Raw genomic sequence first — 21,419 nt, forward strand, 5'->3', positions numbered from 1 at the left:
AACCCGGTGTACGAGACAGCAAAAGAGACACTGATGTATAGAACAGTCTTATGGACTCTGTGGGAGAGGGAGAGGGTGGGAAGATTTGGGAGAATGGCAATGAAACATGTAAAATATCATGTAGGAAATGAGTTGCCAGTCCAGGTTCGATGCACCACGCTGGATGCTTGGGGCTGGTGCACTGGGACGGCCCAGAGGGATGGTATGGGGAGGGAGGAGGGAGGAGGGTTCGGGATGGGGAACACATGTATACCTGTGGCGGATTCATTTTGATATTTGGCAAAACTAATACAATTATGTAAAGTTTAAAAATAAAATAAAATTAGAAAAAAATAAAAATAAAAATACAGAAAAAAAATATAGATGGCCAAGGTTCTCTCTTCTGGCTACTTCCAATCAAGAAGTGTCTATACTTGGTTGAAGATTATATACTACTTCCCATTTTGCTGTTGTTCAGTTGGTCAGTCATGTCCTACTCTATGCAGTCCCATGCACTGCAGCATGCCAGGCTTCCCTGTCCTTCACCGTCTCCTGGAATTTGTTCAAACTCATGTTCATTGAATTGGTGATGCCATACAACCATCTCATCCTCTGTGATCCCTTTCTCCTCCTGCCTTCAACCTTTCCCAGCATTAGTGTCTTTTCTAATGAGTCAGCTCTTCTCATCAGATGGCCAAAGTATTGGAGCTTCAGCTTCAGTATCATTCCTTCTAATGAATGTTCAAGATAGATTTCCTTTAGAATTGACTGACTGGTTTGATCTCCTTGCAGTCCAAAGGACTCTCTTCTCCAACATCATAGTTTGAAAGCATCAGTTCGTTGGTGCTCAGCCTTCTTTGTGGTCCATATCTCACACCCGTACATGACTGCTGGAAAAACTATAGCTTTGACTAGACAGACTTGTATCAGCAAAATAATGTCTCTGCTGTCTATGTTGGTCATAGCTTTTCTTCCAAAGACCAAGTGTCTTTTAATTCCATGGCTGCAGTCACAATCTACAGTGGTTTTGGAGCCCAAGAAAATAAAAATCTGTCACTGTTTCCATTGTTTCCCCATCTATTTGCCACGAAGTGATGGGACTGGATGCCATGATCTTAATTGTGTAGATTAAGTATATCTTAATTAAGTATAGCCTTCTCATAGGTAGGTCATATGCCACACATTCTAGCTGTTTATTCCCACTGTAAATAAAATCTGAAGTCATTAGCAAGCAGATTTTATCACTTCTTAAGACGTCAGCTCTTTTTTCTTTATCAGTGAGATAAATTTATATACTTGAATTTTACATTCTAAATGTCACAATTCATTAATCTTACTATTTTAGAGCAGCTTTCATTTGTATCTCATTACATACTTTTCATAATATGCCCATTTCATGTATGCTTTACAATTTTCAGAGAATCCTTTCAATTTTTGAGGGGTATCTTTTTTTGTTGTTTTAATTTTGAAAAAAAATAATCAGTCATTACTTCTTCAACTGTTTATATTCTATGCCTTTGTTTTATTCTAGAACTTCAAGTCTTATCACTGAAATTCACACTTTAACCTATTTATCTCTTTACTCCCACAATTTTTCAGTTTAATTGACACATCACTGATATATACTAATGTACCTATTTAAATTGTTCCATTTGCTCATTTTTATATATGCATACAGCCATGAAAACATCACCACAATCAATATAATGAATATATCCATCACCTCAAGAGGTTTTCTTTTTCCACTTTTTAACTCCTTTCTTCTCCTTCTGGTCCCCCATCCCTACTCAGTTATTGATCTGCTTTTATTCCTGTATATCAATTTGCATTTCCTAGAACTTTATTTGCATTGTGCAGTATGTACTTTTTCTCCCAAGATTCTTTCACTCAGCATAGTTATTTTGAGACTGATCATGTAACATGTGATGTTGGAGAAGACTCTTGAGAGTCCTGTGGACTGCAAGGAAATCCAGCCAGTCCATCCTAAAGGAAATCAGTCCTGAATATTCTTTGGAAGGACTGATGCTGAAGCTAAAACTCCAGTACTTTGGCCATCTGATGCGAAGAACTGACTCTTTGGAAAAGACCCTGATGCTGGGAAAGATTGAAGGCAGGAGGAGAAGGGGACGACAGAGGATGAGATGGTTGGAAGGACATGAGTTTGAGTAAGCTCCGGGAGTTGGTGATGGACAGGGAAGCCTGTCATGATGCAGTCCATGGGGTCACAAAGAGTCAGACACAACTGAGCAACTGTACTGAACTGATGTAACATGTATCAGTGCCCTTTCTTTTTTATTGCTGAATAGCTTCCACTATATGGTTATAGAATGGCTTCTCTGATAGCTCACCTGCAATGCAGGAGACCCCAGTTTGATTCCTGGGTTGGGAAGTTCCCCTGGAGAAGGGATAGGCTACCCACTGCAATGTTCTTGTGCTTCCCTGGTGGCTCAGAATGGTAAAGAATCTGCTTGAAATGTGGGAGACCTGGGTTCGGTCCCTGGGTTGGGAAGATCCCCTGGAGGAGGGCATGGCAACCCACCCCAGGATTCTTGCCTGGAGAATGCCCATGGACAGAGCAGCCTGGCAGGCTACAGTGTCACAGAGAGTCGGACATGACTGAGTGACTAAACACACACAGATAATTTCAGGATATTCCTCTCATGAGGTTATTTCCTGTCAATGTCTACTTGTTTTACTTCTGAGATCACTATCTAGTTCTTTTTAGTATCTATCTGTAAATCTTTTATTTCTCCCTCTTGGATGTGATCATTACTGCTGGTTTTTAACGGGTGGCATTACTTATATTTTTGAGCACCTGAGCCTTTTATTTCCCCTGTTCTTCGCTTGCTATTCTATCTGGAGACATTTGCATTGACGTTTTAACTTTGTTAGCTGACTTATGGCATATTTTTTCTGTGATTTTGCTCTTTTTTTTTAGGTTCTTTGCAGTCAGCTGTTTGTCTCTCACCCTCTTTCCTTTTCTTCTCTATAATTTGGTGATTTTTATCCTCAGCTTCCTAATCCTCAGTACAGAAACACATTTTACATGGAGGACCCTGTGTTCTTGCCTGCCAGTGTTACTAGGGCATCATAAGTCCAGTCAACAAGCCAATGGGTACCTTCTCTTGGCTTAGGTATGCCTGTTTTCCAAATTCCTTAAGTGGCAGTGGTCCCCTACCTTTGAGGCAGTAGGGACCAGTTTCATGGAGGACAGTTTATCCACAGACAATGGTGAGGGAGCAATGATGTAGGGATGATTCAAGTACATCAAATTTAATGTGCACTTTATTCCTAATTATTATTGCATCAGTTCCACCTCAAATCATCAGCATTAGCTTCTGGAGGTTGGGACCCTCTGGACTATACAGTCTCCTATTACCTACATCAGTAAGGTACTTACCTAAGTCAGTAAGCAGTTGTTTCAGCCTCTTTTCACAGCAAGTTAGTCCTGGGTTCGTTTGGTTTTCAGCTCTGTCCCAGGCTTCTTCTTGGTAACACAGACAGGGACGTGCATTCACCAACACTCCCCAGGAACCCAGTGTCCCTCTGTCTGTCCCCAGCCCCGACTCCAGCAGGAATTGGTTATGGTCCTACTTACCACTTTGCATTTTGGTTGCATTTCTTGTGCATGGAGAAGCTTATCATACTTTTGATCCTGGATATGTCTTTTCAATTTTCTTTTTATCTATCTTATCTAAAAATTCTGTGTGTTTAGAGCAGGAGGTCTCCCAGCCTGAACTCATAATGCTATCTGGCCTTCAAGTCTCCTTTTCAATTTATTCTTTTTATCTGATACATATTTCTCAACCAGTTATTAAAGGTAGTTCTAGCCTTAATTGAATTCTTTTCTACCTTTTCCTGTTAAATTAGAATTGAGGCTTGTAGTCTCCAGTGGGGTTATAGCCACTTGCTTAGGCATCAGGTTTATGCAAGAGCCATTTATCACTGGAAAGAAACTCCATGCCCTTTCTTGAACCACACACAAAGTTTCTTGTTTCTATTAGCTCTCAGAGGTACAAATTACAAAGAGGAAATGGCTATCACAGTTATAAGCTATCTCCGAGTTTAGAGTGCTGATTTCATCCACTTCTCCAAGTTTTTTATTATAATTCTTTACTCAAGTAACCCCAGTGGGGGTGAACATCCAGAATGCAAACGCTGAGTATCTTATAGTTCACACACACACACACACACACACATACACACACACATATCTGGAGGGGGAAAATATGTGTATTCAAGAGAGAAAAAAGGAGAGAGAGATGAAGGGGTGGAGGAAGATGGAGAGAGAGGAAAGAAAAGATAGGGCAGGAATAGCATCTCCGTGTTTAGGGAGTGGCAGGAGTTTTGTATAAGGACATATCTTTCAAGTCATTGTAACAATTTATTAGCTACCTAGTAGATAATTTGGCTTTATTATTTCTAGATAAAAGTTATTCTTAAATCATCTTAGAATCTAAGAGTTTATGACTGTTCACTATCTTTGCCTTCTTGTTCTCCTCTTTGACTTTCCACTTAGTTCCCTTGAGCCATCACTGTATCCACTGGGAAACACTTCTGTCCTCTTTCATATATTCTCCATAGTGTTTTGGGGGAGCCCTTCTGCTCTCTTATATACCATTTCCTGAGGTTTTTGTCATGAAAGAGGTATCATTCTTAATCCTTAGATCGATAGAGGTTACACATTTCACAAGCCAAATGAACAAAGAAATCAACTTCCCCAAATTACATTGCGAGAGAGATCAAAAGAAACAGAGAACTTCCCATCTATCTTTCCACCATGCTTCTCATGAAAGCCTGACATTTGCCCTCCCCTGGAGGTTGATCACTAGTCTCTTCACATTCCCTTCAGCTAAGGAGTAAGTTTTAACTTATATTTTTACTGCTTTTAGACTTTTGCCTCCCTTAAAGTTGACCATAAATTCATTTATTTAAGTAATGAGGTAAATGAGATTAAGTAGCTATCTGTTAATTGCTTCTTTATTGAAAATTTGTAACACAGCAAAAAAAAAAAGGGGGGGTAAATTAAGAAAATTTATCCTGAAATTCATTTTGCAAAATTAGTTAGGGGAAATATTCTAAATTGCATCAATCAAATGCACATATGTTTCTTATTTTACTCACAGTAATACTTGCTTTTTTATTTCAATAACCAAAACCATCCTGTTGCTTTTAGTAATGCATATAGAGAAATTCATATGCAGCTGGGTATAGGATTTCTCCAAAGTTTGGAACGATCTAACAGATAAGGAAATATATTTATTATCTCTTGATGACTAGATACTGGTATCCCCAAAATTCATATATGAAAGTGAAAGTGTTAGTCGTTCAGTTGTGTCCAACTCTTTGCAACCCTATGGACTGAAGCCTACCAAGGTTCCTCTATCCATAGAATTCTCCAGGCACGAATATTGGAGTGAGTATCCATTCTCTACTCATTCAACAATGGACTGGCTCCAAATTGGGAGAAAGTGAATGTGAAGTCGCTCAGTCGTGTCCAACTCTTTGCAACCCCATGGACAATAACCTACCAGGCTCCACGGTCAGTGGGATTTTCCAGGCAAGAAGACTGGAGTGGGCTGCCATTTGAGCTGTATATTGTCATCCTGCTTATTTAACTTATATGCAGACTACATCAGGTGAAATGCCAGGCTGGTTGAAGTACAAGGTGGAATCAAGATTTCTGGGAGAAATATTAATAATGTCAGACATGCAGATGACACCACTCTTATAGAAGAAAGTGAAGAAGAATTCAAGATCCTCTTGATGAGGAGAAAGAGCAAAGTGAAAAAGCTGGTTTAAAACTAATCATTCAAAAAACTAAGATCTTAGAAACTGGTCCCATCACTTCCTGGCAAATAGATGGGGAAACAATGGAAACAGTGACAGACTTTATTTTCTTGGGTTCCAAAATCATTGCAGATGGTTACTGTAGCCGTGAAATCAAAAGATGCTTGCTCCTTGGAGGAAAAGCTATGACAAACATAGACAGCATATTAGAAAAGCAGAGACATTACTTTGTCGACAAATGTCCATCTAGTCAAAGCTATGGTTTTTCCAGTAGTCATGTATGGATGTGAGAGTTGGACCATAAACAAATTGAAAGACACTTATTCCTTGGAAGAAAAGTTATGACCAACCTAGATAGTAAATTAAAAAGCAGAGACAGTAACCTGCCAACAAAGATCTGTCTAGTCAAAGCTATGGTTTTTCCAGTAGTCATGTATGGATGTGAGAGTTGGGACTATAAAGATAGCTGAGCACTGAAGAATTGATTCTTTTGAACTGTGTTGGAGAAGACTCCTGAGAGTCCCTTAGAATGCAAGGAGATCCAACCAGTCCATCCTAAAGGAAATCAGCCCTGAATATTCACTGGAAGGACTGATGCTGAAGCTGAAACTCCAATACTGATGTGAAGTACTGATTCATTGGAAAAGACCCTGATGATGGGAAACACTGAAGGCAAGAGGAGAAGGGGATGACAGAGGATGAGATGGTTTGATGGCATCACTGACTCGATGGACATGAGTCTGAGTAAGCTCCGGGAGTTAGTGATGGACAAGGAAGGCTGATGTGCTGCAGTCCATGGGGTCACAAAGTTTCAGACATGACTGAACAACTGAGCTGAACTGAGCCATCCTCTTCTCCAAGAGATCTTCCCCACCCAAGGATCAAACCCGGGTCTCATGAATTGCAGACAGATTCTTTACTGTCTGAGCCACCAGAAAGACTAATCTATGGCTCTTCCAAATTTTTGCAGAATTCTTGGTAAAATCAACACATGGATGACATATGATTATTGGAAATGTTAAATACTACAAAAAGGAAGAAAGCATAGAAATAGCAAATGAAGTACAAAGCTGGGAAAACAAACTCATATGCAGGTTATAAGGAAAGTGATTCCAAAATGTATTGCAGACTGGATTTCCCAGGATAAAAATTATGAGTCAGAGAAGTGCAGATTTTGTAGGCAGTACCTTCAGGATGAAAACTGGGGTAAGGGAAGGGAAGGAAACAGAAATAGGCAGAGGCAGTAGTCAGTATGCGATGCAGTCTCCATGGAAGCTTCAACTTCCAATTTCTCAGGGAGCTCTGAGACCAGACTGTGGTGACTATTTATAGTTTTCCCCAGTTGGGACAATGGTATTGACTATTTCTAGCCCCTGGATTGGAGAAGGCCATGGCAACCCACTCCAGTACTCTTGCCTGGAAAATCCCATGGATGGAGGAGCCTGGTAAGCTGCAGTCCATGGGGTCGCTAAGAGTCAGACTCGACTGAGCGACTTCACTTTCACTTTTCACTTTCATGCATTGGAGAAGGAAATGGCAACCCACTCCAGTGCTCTTGCCTGGAGAATCCCAGGGGCGGGGGTGCCTGGTGGGCTGCCGTCTATGGGGTTGCACAGAGTCAGACACGACTAAAGTGATTTAGCAGCAGCAGCCCCTGGATAGCCCATTGTTACATCTGCATACCCCTAGGAAGGGACATGACCTTGTATAAAATGCCTCTTTTTTAACCCAGGGAATCCCTGAGGGGAATCACAGCTACATTTGGTCTTCCAGCAGCAGTGTAACTATCTGAAAGAATAAGTCCTCCAGTCATATATTAGAAGCAAAATGGCAAATCACAGCACCCATTGCAGAAGCAATATTTGGAGTGAACTTCCTGATCCTTGAAGGAGAAATAATATTTTGAGGGAGTATCATAATAAGTTGAGGGAGGATCTGGGAAGGTATAGAGGGTATGTTCCAGGTAAGTCTTTTGTTTGTGAAGGCGTGGACCATGTATTTCTGGAGGTAATGAGGATCAATTGAAAAATATTGAACTAGGATTAACTATGATTAGATCTGCCTTATAGAAACATCATTCTTGTACAAGTGTAGTTTGAATAAATATGGGAATGAAGACTGAGAAGGTAGTTGTGAGGTGGTTATACACACGTTCTATAGATATAGCACACATGGAAACTAAACACACACACTTTATATAGATGGAGCATTTAAAAATGTTTTTGGAAGTATAATTTAGATATAGTGAAATGCACAGATGTAAAAGAGAAGTTGATTTTGAGCAGAGGTTAACACATTACAGCTCTCTGGCCAGCCTCCTGTCTTTATTAATAAAATTTTATTGAATCACAGTCACGCTCTTGTTTCTGGGTCTTCTGTGGCTGCTTCATGCTACAGTAGCAGAGGTTAGTAGTTATAGATGTAGCATGGTCTGCAAAGCCTAAAATACTCAGTGTTTAAACCTTAGAGAAAAAGTTTGCAGACCCTTGATCTAGGGTTTACTACTTCCAAGTAATACCGTATCATTTCAAATGTAGTAAAAGAAACTCAGTACAGCACACTTGTTCCTTGCCTCCCATCCTTTGTGCTATGGTAATCAAACATTCTATGTCTACATCTGTTATAAACCCTCTTATTCATTGTTACTATTTTGTTCCAAGCAATTATCTTCTAAAGAAATTTTAAAAGCATTAACAAATATTTCATATTTACTGACACGTTTACCATTTTCAGCATTTGTTTCTTCATGTGATTTCAGCATGGCCAGGTTTCCCTGAAGCTGAAAAATTTCTATTTCTTATACAACGTGCTTATTGATGATAAATTTTCTCAGCATTTGTCCTAAGTATCATTATGTTGCTTTCATGTTTGAAGGGTATTTTTGCTAGATGTATAATTTTACACTGACACTTTCTTTTTCTTTTCTTTTCATCACTTCATTTCTTTGTTCACTGGCTTGCACTGCTGTTGTTAAGATGTTATTGCCCTCTGAACACTTTAAAGATTTTCTCTTTAGCATGGTTTTTTAAGCAATTATTTATGGTGTGCCTTGGTGTATTTTTCTTTGTATTTACTCTTCCTGGTCTTCAGTCAATTTCTCAAATATTTAGGCTTGTATTTTTCAACTATTATTTCCTCAAATGTATTTTTTTTTTCTGCCTCAGTCTCTACCCTTTCTGCTTTTCATACTCCATTTGCATGATTGTTCAGTTCAGTCCAGTCGCTCAGTCGTGTCCGACTCTTTGCAACCCCATGAATCCCAGCACGCCAGGCCTCCCTGTCCATCACCAACTCCTGGAGTTCACTCATACTCACGTCCATCGAGTCAGTGATGCCATCCAGCCATCTCATCCTCTGGCGTCCCCTTCTCCTCCTGCCCCCAATCCCTCCCAGCATCAGAGTATTTTCCAAGTCAACTCTTTGCATGAGGTGGCCAAAGTACTGGAGTTTCAGCTTTAGCATCATTCCTTCCAAAGAAATCCCAGGGCTGATCTCCTTCAGAATGGACTGGTTGGATCTCCTTGCAGTCTAAGGGACTCTCAAGAGTCTTCTCCAACACCACAGTTCAAAAGCATCAATTCTTCAGCACTCAGCTTTCTTCACAGTCCAACTCTCACATCCATACATGACCACTGGAAAAACCATAGCTTTGACTAGATGGACCTTAGTTGGCAAGGTAATGTCTCTGCTTTTGAATATGCTATCTAGGTTGGTCATAACTTTCCTTCCAAGAAGTAAGCGTCTTTTAATTTCATGGCTACAGTCACCATCTGCAGTGATTTTGGAGCCCCTCAAAATAAAGTCTGACACTGTTTCCACTGTTTCCCTATCTATTTCCCATGAAGTGATAGTCAAGACATTTAATGTTAGCCTACAGGTTACTGGACTACTCTTCATTATTAAGCCATATTACCCACTGTGAGCTTAGGCCTGAATGGTTTATCTGACCCTGTATTTGAGTACACTACTATTTTCTTCTCAGTTTGGTGGTGCTAGCGGTCAAGAACCTGCCAGTGCAGGGGCATAAGAGATGCGGGTTTGATCCCTGGGTTGGGAAGACCCCCTGGAGAAGGAAATGACAACTCACTCCAGTATTCTTGCCTGGAGAATCCCATGGAGATAGGAGCCTGGTAGTCTATAGTCCATAGGAGTGCAAAGAGTCAAACAGGACTGAAGGGAGTTAGCATGCACTATTTTCTCCTCAGTTTCTAATCTGCTGTTAAGCTCATCTAGTAAATGTTTTATTTCAGATATAATTTCTAGTTCCAAAACTCCCATGTTGTTTTCCTTTGTTGATTCTTTTCTCCATTAAGTTTTCATATTTGTTTCTTCAATATTTATACATTCTTGTTCAAGTAACATAACTAATTTATAATCTGTCTTGTAAAGTTGTACTCTGTTAATTTCATCATCTGTGTCTATTACCACTGACTGACTTTTCTCTGGTTATGAGTCATATTTACTGCTTACCCAAATATCTAATATTTTTTTAAAAGTTTTTACTGGACATTATGGATTCTATGTTGTTGAGTCTCTTTCATATTTTCATGGAAGTCTCATGAAAAAATAAACTTCCACGGTCTCTCATAATTGAGTGTTAAGTTTCATTCAACCAAGGGGTTAATTCATTTGTGGATCAAAATGATTTTTTTTCAGACTTACTACCAACCTTTTTTCAGATGTGTTCTGAGTAGAATTGGCTTCTCTGGTGGCTCAGATGGTAAAGCATCTGCCTACAATGCAGGAGACCTGTGTTTGATCCCTGGGTCAGGAAGATCCTCTGGAGAAGGAAATGGCTACCCACTCCAGTCTTCTTCCCTGGAAAATCCCATGGACTGAGGAGCCTGGTAGTCTACAGTCCATGGGGTTGCAAAGAGTCAGACATGACTGAGTGACTTCACTCACTCACTCAGAGTAGGATTAGAATTAGAATCCTTATTTTAGGATAAAATTATTCTACTCCCTTTCTGAGATCTCTGTTGAATGCCTGCTGCTGCTAAATCGCTTCAGTGGTGTCCAACTCTGTGCGACCCCATAGATGGCAGCCCACCAGGCTCCCCGTCCTTGGGATTCTCCAGGCAAGAATTCTGGAATGGGTTGCCATTTCCTTCTCCAATGCATGAAAGTGAAAAGTGAAAGTGAAGTCTCTCAGTCGTGTCCGACTCTTAGAGACCCTATGGACCACAGCCTACCGAGCTCCTACGCCCATGGGATTTTCCAGGCAAGAGTACTGGAGTGGGGTGCCATTGCCTTCTCCTAGGGTTGAATGCCTAGGGTTGCTCAAATTCTCTCAATCTTGTCCAGTATGAAATCAAACTACTCCCAGGACTGTGCATCTTCTGGCTGTTGTTCATTTCAGATCTCACTTCTCTTTGTCTTATTGAGTCTTAGTCTGCAAATACACAGCTTAGCATTCGTCCAAAGTCTAAAGTGAAGATACTCACTGGTGACCCAATGGACATTCCCAAAGTTTCCTCTCTGCACAGCTGCCCCGTCCCTGATACTCTGTCCTAGAATTCTGGATTCCTCGAGAGCCTTGATTCTGCTCTTCCTTCAATTCAGAGATGCTGCTGCGTCTGTCCAGAATATTCTTTTATGCCATGGTCTGGAAAGTGAACCATGCAGAAAGCCAGGAAGCTGGCAGGGCTCACCTCATTTGTTTATCTTATCTCATGAATCAGAGTGCAGTACAGTGTCTTGTCTAATCTCCTAAAGGTATAATCCTATACATGTTGTTGGATTTGTAATTCTTTGTGGTGGGAGAGCTATTCCATCATAGTTGAGAACAGAAATAAGCCCTGTAAATATCATTATATGAGTGATATATCAGTGATGATTTTCAAAATGATCTTTATTAGCATAGACTTCATAAAATAAATTATTTTATTGTCAGCTTTTAAATTCCTTATTTGAAGAGTGAGGCATATGTTCTCATATACTGTACATTGGATAATGTGTTGACTATTTTCCTATTATTTACTACCATTAGTTATCAAACTCACTCAAAAAATTATATTGCTTCTTAGAACTGAGCATCATGCCATATTTTCTGTAATCTATTTATGTGAAATCATAGTTGTTTCACATAGTGTTATAAATTAGGAGTCTTTTTGTTCTAGGTTAGTGCTGTTTCTCTAATGGATATTTTCACATTCTTACTCTTTGCCAGTCGTTTACTTTATTTTACCAAAAGAAGCTTCACTTCATCTAGTGACTCTATGATTTTCCTAGAAATGTGTTCACCTAGAGTCATTGGTTGTATGGCTCTTAAATGTTAGTGAACATATGGACTAATTTACTATATATTTTAGGTCTCAGGAGTCGATGTAAGATGAGGCCTCATCTTGAGAGCTAGTAGTGTTCTTTCAACCCTGAACTTTCTAAAGTAAATATATATTTTAGAGTGTGTATGGTTGCATTTTGTTTCATTTATGATCTACTTAAAGATAAATCTTTACATGAGGAAATGTTAGATTGCTACATATCTTTTCCTAGTGATTTTTAGTTGAAGAATTCATGGTAAATTGATCAAGCCTCAGCCAATTAGAGTTTGACATGTACTAATAAGATCTAATTGAGGAATTATGAAGACATTTGCTCAGGAGAAAATGAGCACATAATTACACCATAAAGGGGTCAGAGTGTCAATGTTACCCTGCTAGAAGAATATTAGTTGAAATCCCTGTGGCTTCTATAAAGGATGCTTGATAATGTATCTGTGAAATATAGTACTTCCAATGCCAATTAAAAGATGTAGAATGATCTATCGTCAGTTGTAGAAGTTCAACATTAAATACCTATTTCCCTCCTCTTGTCTCTACCTTATTCAGGTGCTGGGGGATGGTCTCCATCAGACAGTGACCATTATCAGTGGCTTCAGGTTAACTTTGGCAACCGGAAGCAGATCAGTGCCATAGCAACTCAAGGAAGATACAGCAGCTCAGACTGGGTGACCCAATATCGCATGCTGTACAGTGACACTGGGAGAAACTGGAAACCCTACCATCAAGATGGGAATATCTGGGTGAGTCACTGTCAGAAAAAGACACAGAATTGAGTTTGCAGATATTTGAAAAAGGTAGTGGATTCTGGTGTGTTCTTTGGCTGAGGAGTAGCTATCTGACTCCTCCCATCCCTGGTACAGTCTGGGGAAGGGCTTGGGAGTGAAGTGGTTGGAGACTGATCTTGCTATTTTTGTTTCCATGTGTGTGTGTGTCCTCTGGTACTTTCTGAGAGAGAAAAGAAATGTGAGCAAAGCAAAAGAAGATGGGAAAATGAAACCAAACCCAGAATGCCCTACCCTGCCCCACCCCAAGCCTTTTCTTAGTGATGAAAACCCCTTATCTTGCAAAGTCAATGCAATGGGTGTCTCCTCCCACAAACTCTGGTGTATTTCACAGACAATAAGACCACCCAATAAACTGTGTTGAAACCTGAAAAAAAAATTAGGTAAATAATTCAATAATAGAATTCTTTAAGCACAATGTTTTAAGTAACTGTATTTTAGTTTGTAGCACAGATCTGCAGTGGAACAAACTATGCAAATTCTGAACTGAGAATTAAGTAAATAGAAGGAAAAAACAAAAAACTATTTGCCTCTGCCAACTGAAAAAGATTCACAACTTGAGAGCTGTGAGTTAACATTTATTTGGGGCAAAATGAGGCTCCAGCCTGGGATGCAGCACCTCAGATAGCTCTGAGAGACTGCTCCAAAGAGGCAGTGGGGGAAGGTCAATCTATTAGATTTTGGTGAACGGGGAGTTCAATACAATTAAGTGCTCATTTTACAAAAGGTTTTCTGCTAGTCTCGAGGAGCTAATGTCATCATGAAGGGGTTTAGAACCACTCCGTAGCTACTGACCATATGTATGAGGAGGACAATAAGGTAGAAAAATAGTTTTAAAGAAAAAGCAAATAGACCAGCCATAGCTCTGGAGTACATTAGACACCATGATGAGCATCCCCTTCTCAATTTTAAGTATTTTAAAATATTACTAGTCCTCACTCTAAGGTGTGTGCACTTGTCTGTATTTATGTATTAAAAATCACCAAGAGGCTGTTTATTCATACATTCTTGTTGGTTGAAGAATGTTTCTTAAGGCTACAGTTTCTATCCAAGGCTTAGGGCAATGAGTCTCAATCTGGGCTACGCTTTTGAGTTGCCTGAGAAGAATTTAAAGTATATGAATGCCAGGCCCACCCAGGCAAATTAAATTAGAATCATGTAAGTAGTATTTTATATTAATGACTCTGATATTTTTCAGGAACAGAGATCTTCAATTTGAGTAAAATATTGAAATTATAAAGAAATAATTTAGAGGAGTAGGAGCAGTGAGATAGCAAAGAAAATACACATAATGGTAATTTAAACCCCTACTACAGATCTGTAGGCATCTTATTATTTTTTTTTTATTCTGAGGAAAAAAGGTAGTATAATCCATTTACTCTTAAAACTATATTAATTAAATTGGAAAGTTGTGTGTATTCAATCAAATATTCACAACATATAAATTAATTATATATGTTATAAAATACTAAATTTTAAGGGATCTGTTTTATTTTTTTTTAAGGCAATCATAACCAAAATCAAGTAAAGTCATCAATAAGATACAAAAAGGATGAGGTGGGAGGAGGAGAAGGAGGAATGGGAGGAATTTGTTTTTAATTTATATATTAGACAGAATGCTGGGGATTTTTGACCTGATCAGGGCCCACTCCCAGAAAGGTTACAGCTTAAAACTCTTAAGTAATTTTTGTGAGCAGGCAGAGTCTAGTGCTTTGAACTTGAGTAGGTGGTCATTTCCACAGCAGTTGTCCATGATCATAACTGTCATGTGAAATAAAGATATAATACTCTGATAATAAAAAGTACATATGCCAGAGTAGTCCTTTAGAAAGAAGTTCTATTAAGCCTTGATTGCATGGCAAGAACATTTGTATATTGGGATATGTAAATTGTAGGAAGCAAGTAAGGAGGAAAATTTCTCTTCATGGAAAGTCTTCATCTAACAATTAAGCTAAGTTTAAATAACAGGTGTAATTTATATTTTTTAAAAAGTGGTTTTCAACCCTGCATACACAATGGAATAACCTATAAAGCTTTAAAACATGGATGTTTGGGTCTCATTTCCAGAGATTTGAAATTAGATGGTCTAAAATGAAACCTAGGCATTGAGATTTTAAAGCTCCCCCAGTCATTCTAATGTATAGTTAGCACTGAGAACCCTATTGTAGATTGGTTTTCAGCCTATAGGTAAGATGGGCATGAAGGTCTTTCCTATAGCTCAAATGGTAAAGAATCTGCCTGTAATGCAGGAAACCCAGGTTCACTGGGTTGAGAAGATCCTCAACCAAGAGTAGATTGAGGATCCACTCTAGTATTCTTCTCTGGAGACTCCCATGGACAGAGGAGCCAGGCGGGCTACAGTTGGTGGGATTGCAAAGAGTCTGAGTGACTAACACTACTACCACCAAATGGGCATGGAGGAGGTCTATTGTGAAAAACAATGGCAAAACAGAAAATTAGAAAGGACCTTCCTTAAAGTTGAGCAGAAAGAGAGAGATACTGACCAAGTGACTACACAAACCAACTAACTGGGAGTAGACAATTAAGGCTCAGATCACAAGCTCTTCCAGAAGATCAATCATTATTTTATCTCTAAACTGCAGTTATTTGAAGAGCTGCAGCCAGACTCCAAACTATCTTTCAGATTTATGTTTCTTTGAAGTTTTCATTCCAAAATTGAGAAAGTGTTAAATCATCTCCTATCATAATGGACTAGTTAAGTTTAGTTCAGTTCAGTCACTCAGTTGTGTCCAACTCTTTGCGACTCTATGGACTGCAGCACACCAGGCTTCCCTGTCCATCATCAGCTCCTGGAACTTGCTCAAACTCATGTCCATTTGGTAGGTGATGCCATCCAATCATCTCATCCTCTGTCATTCTCTTCTCTTACCACCTTCAATCTTTCCCAGGATCAGGGTCTTTTCAAATGTGTCAGTTCTTCACATCAGGTGGTCAAAGTATTGGAGTTTGATCTTCGACATCGCTCGTTCCAATGAATATTTAGGACTGATTTCCTTTAGGATTGACTGGTTGGATCTCCTTGCAGTCCAAGGGACTCTTAAGAGTTTTCTCCAACACCACAATTCAAAAGCATCAATTCTTGGGCGCTCAGCTTTGTTTATAGTCCAACTTTCACATCCATACATGACTACTGGAAAAACCATAGCTTTGACTAGACAGATCTTTTTTGGCAGGGTAATGTCTCTGCTTTTTAATATGCTGTATAGGTTGGTCATAGCTTTTCTTCCAAGGATCAAGCATCTTTTGATTTCATGGGCACAGTCACCATCTGTAGTGATTTTGGAGCCCAAGAAAATAAAGTCTGTCACTGTTTCCTCTGTTTCCCCATCTGTTTGCCATGAAGTGATGGTGACCAGACAGCATATTAAAAAGCAGAGACATTACTTTGCCAACAAAGGTCCATCTAATCAAAGCTGTGGTTTTTCCAGTAGTCATGCATGGATGTGAGAGTTGGACTATAAACAAAGCTGAGTGCTGAAGAACTGATGCTTTTGAACTGTGGTGTTGGAGAAGACTCTTGAGAGTCTCTTGGACTGCAAGGAGATCCAACCAGTCAATCCTAAAGAAGATCAGTCCTGAGTGTTTATTGGAAGGACTGATGTTGAAGCTGAAACTCCAATACTTTGGTCACGTGATGCAAAGACCTGACTCATTTAAAAAGACCCTGTTGCTGAGAAAGATTTAAGAAGGGAGGAGAAGGGGATGACAGAGGATGAGATGGTTAGATGGCATCACCGACTCAATGGGCATGAGTTTGAGTAAACTCCAGGAGTTGGTTATGGACACAAAGGTCTATGGTGCTACAGTCCATGGGGTCACAAAGAGTCGGACATGACTGAGCAACTGAACTGAACTGAATTGATGGGAACACATGCCTTTATCTTAGTTTTCTGAATGCTGAGGTTTAAGCCAGCTTTTTCACTCTCCCCTTTCACTTTCATCAAGAGGCTCTTTAAGTTTATTACTTTCTGCCATAAGGGTGGTGTCATCTGCATATCTGAGGTTATTGATATTTCTCCCAGCAATCTTGATTCCAGCTTGTGCTTCATCCATCCTGGCATTTCACATGATGTACTCTGCATAGACGTTAATAAGCAGGGTGACAATATACAGCCTTGGCGAACTCCTTTCCCAATTTTGGAACAGTCTGATGTTTCATGTCCAGTTCTTTTTTTTTTTTTTTTCATGTCCAGTTCTAACTGCTACTTCCTGACCTGCATACAGATTTCTCAGGAGGCAGGTCAGGTGGTCTGGTTTTCCCATCTCTTGACAAATTTTCCGCAGTTTGTTGTGACCCACACAGTCAAAGACATTGGCATAATCAATAAAACAGAAGTAGATGTTTTACTGGAACTCTCTTGCTTTTTTGATGATCCAACAGATGTTGGCAATTTGATCTCTTGTTCCTCTGCCCTTTCTAAATCCAGCTTAAACATCTGAAAGTTCATGATTCACATAGGTTTTAAGCCTAACTTGGAGAATTTTGTGCATTACTTTGCTAGGGGATGAGATGAGTGCAACTATGTGGTAGTTTGAGCATTCTTTGGCATTGCTTCTCTTTGGGTTTGGAATGAAAACTGACCTTTTCCAGTCCTGTGGCCACTGCTGAGTTTTCCAAATTTGCTGGCATATTGAGTGCAGCACTTTCACATCATCATCTTTTAGGATTTGAAATAGCTCAACTGGAATTCCATCACTTCCACTAGCTTTGTTCATAGTGATGTTTATAATTCACTCAGACAGTTTATAAAGATGGCTGCCCTAAATATGTCTGCTCTAACGATGGCTGCTTATAAAGATGGGTGCTTATAAAGATGACTGCCCTCAAGATGGCTGCTAAAATGCAGTGATATTAAGACTTCATTTACCAGATAATTGGCAGTAAGTGTGTGCTCAGTCACTCAGTCATGTTCGACTCTTTTTGGCCCCATGTACTGTAGCCTACCAGGCTCCACTGTCCATGGAATTTTCCAGGCAAGAATACTGGAGCAGTTTGCAATTTCCTGCTCCAGGGAGTCTTCCCGACCCAAGGATTGAACCCATGTCTCTTCTGTCTCCAACATTTGCAGATCTAGCACCATCTGGAAAACCCACTTAGCAGTAAAGGAGGATCTCATTTTGACTAAATACAGAGACATGAGTTCAAACATCTAAAAAGGGTGACATTTTTCAGCATGACTTGTACTTTTCTGAGTTATATAAAATGCCAGAGGTTGAGTCAGGGAGACAAGGTCTTTCAGTGAAAATATCACAAATTGTGAAGGTAAGCTATTAATACATCTACATAGAGGACTCTCAATTTTTTCTGATGGTGATAAAGTGTGTATTTCTATAGTTTTTTGCTTCTCTGATGTTTATGTTTGTTTCTTCCTTTCAAATCATGTACTTCTCATTAAAACTAAGAACATGATAAGCAATGAATGATTATTTCTAGATAAAACTATGGTGAGTTAATTATAAAATTTTATAAATCAAAACAAATTTGAGACACAAGCTAAATTTTGCAAAATATACTTAAATGCCAAAGAACCTGCAATAAAGTTTACATTACTTTAATAATCTATGACAGGGAATTCCTGGGTGGTCCAGTGGTTAGGACTCCACTTCAACTGCTGGGGGCCCCGGTTCGAACCCTGATTGGGGGGCTAAAATCCCATAGTAATCAAAGCGTGGCCAATGAAAACCAAAAAATCTTTGAAGATGTGTTTTATTCCTTGCTAGTGTGAAAAATAGTTCATTGCTTTGGTGTTTTATAAAGGAGATAAAATTCATTGTTTTTTAAAAGTTCTTGAGTACTTTTGAACTTATGTCTTAACATGCATTACGTAATAAAGTTTCGCACTTACAGATCTCAACCAAAAATATACTTCACTTAAATTTATTACCAGGTAAGCCACAAAGGGAAGCCCAAGAATACTGGATTGTGTAGCCTATCCCTTCTCCAGGGGATCTTCCCAACTCAGAAATTGAACCAGGGTCTCCTGCATTGCAGGCAGATTCTTTACCAATTGAGCTATCAGGGAAACCTTAAATTTATTAAAAATGGTAATTAGATATCTCTTTTAATCTAACTGTTTAACATAATGTATACTGCAATTAAAAGAGATTTCTCACATAGATAAGATTGGATGTTTTTCTAATAGACAACACCTTATCTGATGTAAAGTTTTAGAGTAAAAAGATTTCAAAGCTGATGAAGTTTTAAGGTTACTTTAACTATCCTTTCCTAAAAAAATTGGTTACCTGAGGAGAATGCAGTGTAATGTCCATTCAATCAGTTTAGTATTGTTTTTAACAAATGTCAATAATTATTCTATCTATGGTTGCAGAAATGGACAACCATGACCAATTTTATTATATTTTTGTTAAATGCCCATATGGAGATTCTGAATTATTTTATGACCATTGGATGATAATGTTAAAATAAGTGAAGAATGGGTCATGCAAATAAGAAATTACAACAGTCTCACAAGATTTTAAAGTCATCAATCTCATACTGTGGAATGAGAATGATTCTTAAAGAGACTTCTGAAGAAGAGTTTATCTGAATATTTAATACTCAAATATGTGAGTTGCTATTAAATAAATGTGCTAAACTAGTTAAGCCTTCTTATTCCTCTTTGATGATACTAAAGCATTATAGAATCTTTTACACTTTATCCACAATGCCATTTCCTTCTATTTAGAATTTTATTTCCAATATAAAAGGAAAATATGTGCAGGTTGGTAAAATTGCCAAAGAAAAATTTTCCATTTACATATTCTACAAACTCTAATTTGCATACTTTCCAAGGTATTTTCAGATTTCCTCTGTACAATCTGTTAGAGAGAAAGGAAGGATTCTATATAAGCATTTCTTATCAAAAGTCCATTAAACATTACATTCAGTAAGAAATTCCAACAGGTCTTTCTAAGAAGCTGCATTTAGTTTTGCTTAGGAAATTCTGTTACTGGCTTTGAATGTATATATTTGGGGCCAAAATAGGAAATTGGAGTATTAATAGTGAGTGCTTTCTTTATATACTATTACTGTTTTGCAGGATAGTTGCTTTGTTGCTAAGTCGCTTCAGTCGTGTCTGACTCTGTGCAACCCCATAGACGGAAGCCCACCAGGCTCCCCTGTCCCTGGTATTCTCCAGGCAAGAACACTGGAATGGGTTGCCATTTCCTTCTCCAATTTGCAGGATAGTAACATATTACAAATTGACTTGTAAACCATTTTTCTTTCTCTTAAAAAATGTTTTTTAATGGTTAGAAAATGCTTGTATATTCCTAATTATTTTTTTAAATAGTTTTTTACCTCTTTTGTTAATAGTATCAGACTAGAATCAGTAATCACTGAATATATTAAATGGAAAGTCCCATAGAACAGAAATGTTTTATCATATTTAAATTGCATGGTTAAATACTTATCAAGGATATAGTAATATGTAAGTTTGTATTCACTAAGCAATATTAAGTAGAGTATTAATTTCCTAGATGTGTTAAAAAAATCAGATCTCTTTGTTCTTACATACTTTCCATATATATATGTGTATATATATACACATAGACACACAAAACTTAATTGTTTCTAATAACTTTAAAACATTAAAAAAATCTGGAAAGTAAGTAGTAATTAGCAGATTGATTTAGTAAATTCTTTGATTTTATGAATATCAAGCCAATAGCTGGAACATGCATTTTCTACTTTTTTTATAAAATCAAATAGCACATCAGCCAAGATTTGCATAATATAAATTTCCTAAAATATCCTTCTTAGCCTATGTGTTTGGAAAGAGAAAACCAAGATATGGATTCCAAAGTTCTGAATTCAAGTATATAGGTTCATTTATTTGGTTTTATAAAATTCAGATGTCCCTTGTGCCTCAGATTTCTTCTCTGAGAAATAGGAATGATGCCTTTTGAAATATGTAAGTGAAATTATGTAAGAAATTTTGCAAACTATGAGGATTTAGAAATGTATTATTGATTGCCAATCTCAGAAGCATTTTACAAAACTAGTGTAGTATTTGTATTCAGTGACAATAGTCTATTGTAATTTCCAGATTTTTTAGCCTCCCTCTCTCCTTTCCAGATCCAGCTGACCCATTTACTCTTATTCAAGAATTATAATATCTGACAATATTTTTGATGAAAATATTATGACAAGGAAGTGTAATGTGGACAGATCTCTGGCATGTTTTCCAGTTCACAAGTGCAGTGGCCATTGCCGGGGCAGGGCAGGCTTGGGAGGCATGGCTAACAGACCTCGCTCCAAGCCAAGTGCCCTGGCAGTGTTTATAACAAATTATTTGTTTCCATAACAATGGCCATGGGTCCAATGAGCCATGTAAGGGGATATTGTTTAAAAACAAATGGAGTATTCTGTTCTGTCTTTTCAACCATTTGTTGTAGTGGTTGGACAAGTTTTCCAAATCATTTAAAATCTGTTCCAATTACATGTAAAACATAACTGTTTTACAATTCAATAGTATACTTAAATTCTTTCCAAAAAAATCTAGAATTTTTCCTGCATATGACACTGAGGAAGACACCCATCCTCATCACTTGTTTCTATCTC

General features: G+C 38.4%; 1 protein-coding gene across 1 annotated transcript in view; it reads left to right on the plus strand.

Annotated features, from left to right (window-relative positions):
* CNTNAP2 (contactin associated protein 2) overlaps positions 1-21,419 on the plus strand; it is a 2,325,186-nt gene that overhangs the window by 750,470 nt on the left and 1,553,297 nt on the right. Inside the window, exon 4 of the mRNA XM_061415014.1 lies at positions 12,600-12,793. Coding sequence (XP_061270998.1) covers positions 12,600-12,793 — 194 coding nt within the window. The remainder of the gene's footprint in view (positions 1-12,599; positions 12,794-21,419) is intronic.

Source organism: Bos javanicus, chromosome 4 (assembly GCF_032452875.1).
Source record: "Bos javanicus breed banteng chromosome 4, ARS-OSU_banteng_1.0, whole genome shotgun sequence".
In the NCBI taxonomy this organism is placed as follows: domain Eukaryota; kingdom Metazoa; phylum Chordata; class Mammalia; order Artiodactyla; family Bovidae; genus Bos; species Bos javanicus.